General features: G+C 36.1%; 1 protein-coding gene across 1 annotated transcript in view; it reads right to left on the bottom strand.

Moving 5' to 3' along the window:
* Window positions 1-9,417, bottom strand: part of ELF1 (E74-like factor 1 (ets domain transcription factor)) — an 85,365-nt gene that overhangs the window by 41,791 nt on the left and 34,157 nt on the right. The window contains exon 5 of the mRNA XM_011942970.1: window positions 5,966-6,265. Coding sequence (XP_011798360.1) covers window positions 5,966-6,037 — 72 coding nt within the window. The 5' untranslated portion in view covers window positions 6,038-6,265. The remainder of the gene's footprint in view (window positions 1-5,965; window positions 6,266-9,417) is intronic.

Here is a 9,417-nt window from a genome sequence, read left to right as displayed (position 1 = left end):
GTGATCTGCCCGCCTCTGTCTCTCAAAGTGCTGGGATTACAAGCGTGAGCCACCGCGCCCAGCCAAATTGTTAATTCTTGAAGGAATTATTTTAGGATGAGTTCCTGGAAAAAGTATGTTTTGTTCTAAAATCTTTAAAGATTATTAGACTTCAATATGCAACAGGTATGAATGTAGGAGATCATTTCTGAGCAAACAGTGGGGAAGCAGGAAAGCACTTTGGAAAATTACATAGTGTGAAACAGGCACACTGTGAAAAGCTTCCGTAGGTTAAGGTGTTTGGACTGATAATGAAGTCAAGATAATCTGTTAAAAGTTTTGGTACACTCTGCTGCTCTAGAACACCTCCTCTTATTCATCTGTCAGATAAACTAGATCCTCCTTTGAGATCCAGTTCAACTTCCATGGTGAAGCATTCCAGTTGCAGTGCAGTCAATGATCCATTCTCAGTATCCAGAGCACTTTGCATTTACCTCTGTTACACTGAATAGTGCTTCCCAAACACTAAACACTGCATGAAAAAATAATCACTGGGCAGCTTGTATAAAAGACAGTAAAGAAGTGTTATTCTTTTTTTTTCGAAATGGAGTTTCACTCTTGTTGCCCAGGCTGGAGTGCAATGGCACGACCTCAGCTCATCTCCCGGGTTCAAGCAATTCTCCTGCCTCAGCCTCCCGAGTAGCTGGGATTACAGGCATGCGCCACCACACCCGGCTAACTTTGTATTTTTAGTAGAAATGGGGCTTCTCCATGTTGGTCAGGCTGGTCTCAAAACTCCCGCCCTCATGTGATCCACCCACCTCAGCCTCCCAAAATGCTGGGATTACAGGCCTGAGCCACCACGCCGGCCCGGCACTGTTACTCTTTAACCTCCAGGAATTAGCAGTCAGAGGAAGCCAATTTACACCCTAGAGAGGAAAGTGCTGAGACTACCTTCTTATATTGTAATGACAGTCTAGAAAAATTTGTTGTTCCACATGTTCACTTTTTCCATGTCACCAAACTTCTCTCTAGTGACTTAAGTCTATTAAACATAAATATGATTTGCCAGAAATTCTGCTTTTAAAACCAACAATTGAAAAAAAATAGGTTTTTTTTTTATATAATACATCAAAATTATAAAAAGCATTGAACTATCGGCTGTTCTTCATTAAATTAACTCCTGGAACATTTAAGTAAATAGTTCTCCTTCTCTTTAGAAACTTGTATCCACAGACTTCTGCTTGCTTTTTATTCTCATACATTCACCATGCTAACACACTTGTTAAGATCAAACCAAAGCACCACTGCATAAAAGGATATTGCACTCAATACTGATGGGGTTGCTCTCCCACAGAAGTGCCTCATTCTCAGCTACAAATATTCCCAGTTTAGAACAGACAGCAAGAACAGTTTTAAACTGTCAGCATCAACAGCATTGACATTTCCTTTCCAACACCCCCGCCATGACCCCTGCCATCTCCACTCAAGGGTGCCAAGCAATTCTGAAAAATAGGAACTGAATAAGGGAAGATGATCAAAATGCTGGCAACCATATTAATAGTATCAGTTTCTTTAGACTAATATATTTATAACCTAGACCATAACTGAAAATGAAAAATATATTCTAATCTGATGCCTTCAGTGATTTTATAAACAGTCAAAACTTTGGAATACATTCTTTTAAAAGTCATAAATACTTTTTAACTTTACAAAGTTAAAATCCCAACAGGGTTTTGATGTACTTTACAAGCTAACTGAAAAATTCATTCAAAATCCTATTCTAATTTCGAGGAAGGAGGATATCCTATCGGATATCAAATCTATAAAATGATTCTAATGAAAACAATGTGATACTGGCACAATACAAAAACAGTTTAATGAAGGAGAATACACTAGAAAGTTCAAAACTGAAGCCTGTACATATGGTAATTTAGTATTAACAACGGTGGCAGTTTAAGTGTGAAAAACATAAAACATTCAATAAATGGCGAAGGGCTAACACCACCATTTGTGGGAATGGGGGGGGGGAAATCTTCAAATCATGAATACCTCACATCATACAAAAATAAACTGCAGAGGGACTGAGGAGCTAAGCATTTGAAAGATACTAGAAGAAAATGTAGGCCGGGCGCAGTGGCTCACGCCTGAAATCCCAGCACTTTGGAAGGCCGAGGCAGGCAGATCCCGAGGTCAAGAGATGGAGACCATCCTGGCCAACATGGTGAAAGCCCGTCTTTACTAAAAATACAAAAATTAGCTGGGTGTGGTGGTACATGCCTGCAGTTCCAGCTACTTGGGAGGCTGAGGCAGGAGAATCACTTGAACCTGGGAGGCGGAGGTTGCAGTGAGTGGAGATCATGCCATGGCACTCCAGCCTGGGTGACAAGGTGAGATTCCGTCTCAAAAAAAAAAAGAAAAAAGAAAATACTAATTTTAGGAGTGATAGGAGTGAAGAAAACTTTCCTAAGCAGAAGGCAAGAAAAGCCCCCAAAACTAATATTATTAGTTTGTAATACTGATATATTTTGTTAAAAATATTTAAAATTTCTATAGAGCACAAGGTATCATCACATTGTTAAAAGACAATACTAGACTGGGAGAAAATATCAATGATTCTAATGTAATAACCATAATATTTAAAGGATTTCCACTGGGCAAAAGGATATATTAATAAGTATATCAAAGAAAACTCTAGTTGACAATAAATAAAATTTACAAATAATAAACCACCTCACCACTAGTAGTCAAGAAAATGCAAATTAAAATAGTAAAATGTCATTTCCACCCTAAAGACTGGGCAAAAAAAAAAAAAAAAAAGGACTTCTGTTGATAATGGTTTGGGAAATACCCTATTAGTAGTAGTAGAAACTAACACAGCCCCTCTTCCCTCCCCCGCCCAACTTTTATTCTAGATTCAGGGGGTATATGTGCAGTTTGTTACACAGGTATATTGCTTGTTGCATGGGTGAGGCTGAGATTTGAGGTATGATTGATCCCATCACCCAGGCAGTGAGCATGCACCCAATAGTTAGCTTTTCAACCCTTGCCCCATTCCCTCCTTCCCCCATCTAGTAGTCCCCAGTGTCTACTGTTTCCATCTTTATGTCCATGTTACACAGCCTTTTAAAAGAATTATTTGTATTTATGTTTTTAGTAAGCTCAGTAATTGTTTTTAATAACCCTACAGATATAATCACGTAAGTGTACAAAGATAGACGACACACACACACATAATGACAAAATTATAGTGCTCAGTAAATATGAGTTATGAGCCAGACATAGTTCTAAGAGCTTTAGAAACATCAACTCATGTAATTCTCACAGCAATCCTATAATTTAGGTTCTATTATTTTCATCCCCATTTTGCAGATGAGGAAACCAAGGCACAGAAAGGTTGAGTAACTTGCCCAAAGTCACAGACATAGTAACCAGCAGAGCCAGGGTTCAACCCAGGCATTTCAACTTCAGTACCTGAGCTCTTAACTACCGCTACTACTAGGTAGATCTACTGCCTTCCAAACAAGGATGTTCATTGCAATATTGTACATCATAGCAAAATACTGGTAGCAGCCATGATCAGGAACTGTAAAATAAATAATGGGCTGCTCAAGATGTAAAATAGTAAATGATGTAGAATCAACATATACACAAATATTTATAATATATTAAGTGAAAACAAATGAGACACAAAAAAGATTTAGCATAACTTCATTTGTGTCTTAAAAGCAATCTCTGTATGCAGTTTTGTATATATATATGTTCATTTGTTCAGACGTTTTTCTAAAAAATTACACACAAAATATTAATACTTAATACTAGTTTCTTCTGGGAAGGAGAACAAAATTAGGAGTAAGGGTGAAGAGAGATTTTTCACTAGTTATTTTATGTATCTTTGTATTAGATGACTTCTTTTATTAATATAAATGGCACGTTATTGCTTTTCTATTAAAAACAAATTAAGCTAATAAGCAAACAGCGAGGTAGAGCCCCAGGTTAGATAAGACGTTAATATCACCAACAGCACTGGATCTACCCTCCTACAAAGCAGTTAAATTTGCTATGCTGATGGCCACAGACTGAAGACGCCAAAACTCACGAAGAGTTTTAAACATTTTGATGCTGATTATAACACAGTAAGATTGTCACACATTATTGCAAGAATATATAAAATATCATTAGTAAGAATCAAACTGGCTGAGTTCAAATTGCAGCTCTACTACTTACTGGCTGTATGATTCCAGGAAAGTGACTTAACCTCTTCATATCTCAATTTTCTCATTATAAAATGGGGATTCGTATTTACCTTATATGGTTAATACTTACAAAATAATACCTGCACATAGATTCATTTTGTTAAACAAAAATAAATAACTTAAGAAAATACATATATGTACATGCCGATGTTAACCTAACAGTACCATCTCCCTTTCCAAAAACATAAATAACCTCTGCAAAACAAACTAAGTGTATCATATACAGTAAGTGTGTAAGTGTTGTTTTGCAAAACATTATTTTAGGCTATGCAGACACATATATGAATATGGTACCATAATGTAAAATTCACTTCTCATGTTCCAAAGAGTATCAAATCCACTATAACTAGAGCATAGTGGTGAGTGGCTTAGGGCTTTGTCCTCTGTTGCTACATCCCAAGATCAAACCTCACCACATCAAGCCTGGCATCTATCACAGCATCTTTCATTTAAGAGGGCTGCAGAGTAAACACAGAGTTTCAAACCTTAATATGTGCACAAACATCCTGTCTTAAACCAAATTCAAAACACCTTTCTTCCTAAAATATCTTTTCTGTTGTTTCTAGATTAAATCCATATCACCATTAATATATTTTTAGTCAAGACCAAGCAATCATCTCCCCGAACCTTTTTTCCTCCCTAGCCAAAGCTCACCCTGATGTTAAGGCAACTTAATCCAAATCCTCACCTTTTGTAGGTTTATTTATAAACTTTTTGTTCTGTCATTTCAATGGACAACACAGCTAAAAAAATTTTTAATTTTATAAAAATCATTAAATTCACTCTGCCAAAAGTAAGAATTTTATTATTTGCAGTAACTATGTTTCCAGAATAAAGGCATTATATATTATTATTGGCCTACTAAAATTAGGTGTTTAGTATTAGGCTTATTTCAGTAATATATCAACTTTAGGCTGGTTCTCAAAATATTTTTCCTAGTACCCTGCCCGAATCTCTCCAACATGTACACTAATTCTCCCATACCATATCTTACATTCCCTATATAACTTGTTTAAAATGAAATTAACTGTAAAGTCCCAATAAACTCTAGCCTTGTTGCAGTTCTTTTGTGTGTGTGTGTGTTGTGGGGAGAGGGAAAGGAGACTAAAATTAATCTTAGATCCTTTACTCAGTATCTCCTAGATCTTTTTTATATACTGAAAACAGTAATTTGCACATCTTATATAAATTCACTGAAAGACGATTTAGAAATTCTTCAGTTCAATTCCCTCATTCTGCAGATGATGAAATCTAGATCTAGAGAAGTTAAGTAACTTCCTCAGAGTCACATGCTTTGGACTGAAATGATGCATGATTATGGACCGCTAACGTTGTCTCATCTACTTGAAGAAGTAGCCCACGATTACAAACATTAATTAACCACATGCATTAAAAGGTAGTATATTCTCTGGAACTTTTCAAAGTACTTAAAAATAATTACTTAAGGCATTTAGTGTTAAGTAATTTTACACTAAATTTTACATTTTACAGAAAAACAAGCTAAACCCAAAGTTTTACTTCCTTGTTACCATATCAAAGCTAAGGATAAGATTTATTCTTAATGAATTAACTGGTGCTTGAAACACAGTATTGTATTTCCTCCAAATATTTCATTTATACATTTTCACTTTTAATAGTTTCTCATTGTCTTTTAAAGGAAATAATTTTCCGATATGAATAGAAAAATCATGATAAAATCATTAAAATGAAATTTTCTCTGGATCTCATACCTGTCGTTCATCCTCCATGACGTTACTAGCAAATTCAAATACTAGGTCGTTCTGTTGGACAACAGCGGCCATAATAAAGCATTCCCCTTAGATCCACATGAGAAAAATTCCAAACAGATTCACGTATCAGGCAGCAAAATCCAGTGACTGATTTGGGTAAAAAACCCTCAGCTCTGTCTGTGGAGTTACTGTACACCCAAGTTTTCTTCAGGGAAGGTGCTTCAATTTTCCTGGTTCATTGATATTCTAGTCAAATTGAGACAATTTTCCCGAAATTTTTCTTCTCTCAAGCTTCTTGGCCTAAAAAACAAAAACGTAGATTAGTTATGAAAAAGCAATCAGCCACTCAGGATATAATAACTGATAGAGAGGGCGGTATCGCCAAAGCAATGTTTTCTTTATTAACGTTTTTAAATAAAATTGACATGACTGATGAACATATGCTCTTTTTAAAAAGTTACATATTTTCTTTGAAGAGTTTGCTCCTGCTAAGATCATCTCTCACTACTGAAAATTATGCCTCTCTCCCCCACTCTACAGTTAAACTACTGTTAAAGTACTCAATATTAAAAAAACACAAAAGGTCAAAAACCCCAGCAATAATGAGGGTTGTAATCGCAATAAAGGATATATAAACAATTTCCTTCTTTTCACCAACTCAGCAAAGTACACACACAGAAACTGCTACCCCATGAGTAATTTCATAACATATATATTTTCACCTTTAATAGAGGATTTATATAAGGATTTAAAATCGAATACATTTAAAGTTTAGTAAGAACTATTTTTAAATCTGTTAAAAATAAGCAGAAATTAAAGCCCACTCTTTCTGTTCTTTAAAAAGGCTTCTGATAAGTAAAATGTTTTAAAAATTACCATGCTTAAGCCTGTCTTCAGTGGCTTCTTTTTTAATGCACTGAAATGTGTCCTTATCTCTAGCATAGGCTTGCAAGCAACAGGAAGGAAACAGCACTTGACCACGTCATGGCAAATTAGAACATGCAAAGAGCTGCACTTTACAATAGTAGAAAAACAGAAACGCAACTTAGCAGTGAAAACAATTTCACAGCGAAGGGAGAAAGGCTTTTAAAATGTCTGCCAAAGATGTTTGCCTATTTAAAAAAAAAAGTTATCAATACTAACAAAAGGAAAAAATTCTTCAGGTGTTTATCACAATCTTATTACATTTTCATCAAATGATTACGGCCATAAATGTGGCATAAAAAGAAAGATATAAAAATAATCACATTAAATAACATCTAGTTCTTTGAATTAGCATTTACAGTTTTAATACAAACACTTTAAAAAAGAAGTTGACTCCAAGGAAAGGATGGCCAGTAATTTCCTAATAATTTTAAAGAGACAAGTCTGGGGATGAAGCTGACCTGGTGAATCAGTTTCCCTGAAAACGTAAATCCAGCTAGTACACGCCAGCCAAATCCCTTAATCGACTTCCTAATTTCTGTAAAGCCAAGTCCCTGTGTGTTCTGGGCTTTAAGGGCCATCATGGATGACTGTGATTTTCCTAGCAGGAACTCAAAATAAAGTAAGAATTAAGAATTCAATTCAAGATGACATTTCTACTCACTACACTCAATTCCAACCCAGCAAATTTCCCACTCTCATCCACACCCTTTTAACAGGAAGTTTAACTCCAACACTGGGAAAGTATTTTTAGGACATTCAGGTGGTTTTTGAGCAATGTACCATATCTAGAAGAGGAAAAAAAGTGTTTTGATCTAAACTGATCACAGATAGATAAATTTGGTCTTGTACTTATTATTATTTATAATACCTTTTTCCTTAATTATCCAACCAAATTCCCTATAGCAGACCTGCCTTATGTTCCCCCACACAAACTATTCAATCTTGCCTCTTTTCTCAACTTCTGTTATTTCCCATGCTTGCAACACACCCCCCTTCAACTTGCCAGCATTCAATCCCATCTTTTCCATTCAATGCTCAAGCCCCATTTGTTTCACAAAGCCTCCCAACATCTATGCCTCAAACTGTAAGGACTGCTCCCTTCAAAAACACAGCAATTACTGTCTGTAGAACCAATTTAGCATTAATTGTAGTACATTGTCTCACACTTGAAAACTGTGTTCCCTTAATTCAACTGAATACATGTTTGACTGCCAATTATTTGCACGGCAACGTGTCAGTCACCAAGACAACTGAAGCAAAACCTCTTCTGAGGAAATAACCATTGTCTAAAATTTCTTCTGTACCTCCCAAACCTGTGTGCCCACAGTGATGACAAAAAGGATTATATTAATGACAAATACTGTTTTAAATATCTTATCAGGCCAGGCATGGTGGCTTACACCTGTAACACCAGAATTTGGGGAGGCTGGTGGGGAAGGAGTCACTTGAGACTAAGAGTTCGAGACCAGCCGGGGCAACACAGGAAGACCTCGTCTTTACAAAAAATAAAAAATTAGCTGGCTGTGTTGGTGTGTGTGCATTTGTGATCCTAGCTACTCAGGAGGGTGAGGCAGGAGGACTGCTTGAGCCCAGGAGTTCAAGGCTGTAGTGAGCCATGATTGCCACTGCACTCCAGCTTGCATTACAGAGTAAGACTCTGTGTTCAATAAATAAATATCATTAGATATTTAAGCTATTTCTACAAATATCCTTTATTTAAAAAAGAACTGACATACTCCTGATAAAGAGGAAACTATTATCATAAGTTTGAAAAACCAGAGTACGAAAATATAACCAGAATCAAGGGACGTTTGCTGATATAGAAGTTTCTCTGTAAAAGATTAGGTTCCAGAAGGCTATTTCAAAATCCATTTGTTCATAAATGCAAAATGACATTGTGCCAATGGCCAGTGTGAATACATCTAGGTAAATTTAAGTTTCACTTTCTTTTCCACTGCTATCATGTACCTTTCCGCATCAGCACTTCCACACTGCTACTGTGCTTTAATAGTTGTCTTTCAGAAATCTAAAATATCGTGATAAGTAATCAACATACCCACACCTTACAGTACACACTAACAACCAACAGTAATATATCAAAACTGAAATGGCTTCCCACAATCACCAAGCCACTTATTGCGGCAGAAAAAGACACCTTTGCTCAGGCATGTCGTTTTTGCTTATTTCTATAGAGAAGTCCATAAACTGAAAATGTGTAAGTAAAGAAAAGCATTTTACTGGCTTAATCATGTCTTTGATGCTCTGTCATCTTTCCTGCTCCTCTTCCTCTCCCCCGTGTACTTATATACCCTATGGTATCAACGTGATTCTTGAGAATACATTTTCTGATACCTGATCCAGAGGGAGCACCTAGAGATATTAAAGATTCTTACAATCTTTGATAACAAAGCCCAGGTATCTTACATTTCTTTCAGTAATAGACAAGACGGAAGATCTAAATCAGTGATTCCATTTTTGATTAGTAAATTGGGGTGGTCAAGTTCTCACAGTCTACAAGCAAAACA

The sequence above is a fragment of the Colobus angolensis genome, unplaced genomic scaffold (assembly GCF_000951035.1).
Source record: "Colobus angolensis palliatus isolate OR3802 unplaced genomic scaffold, Cang.pa_1.0 Scaffold214, whole genome shotgun sequence".
NCBI classification, from domain to species: domain Eukaryota; kingdom Metazoa; phylum Chordata; class Mammalia; order Primates; family Cercopithecidae; genus Colobus; species Colobus angolensis.
This window is presented reverse-complemented; position numbering and strand designations above follow the sequence as displayed.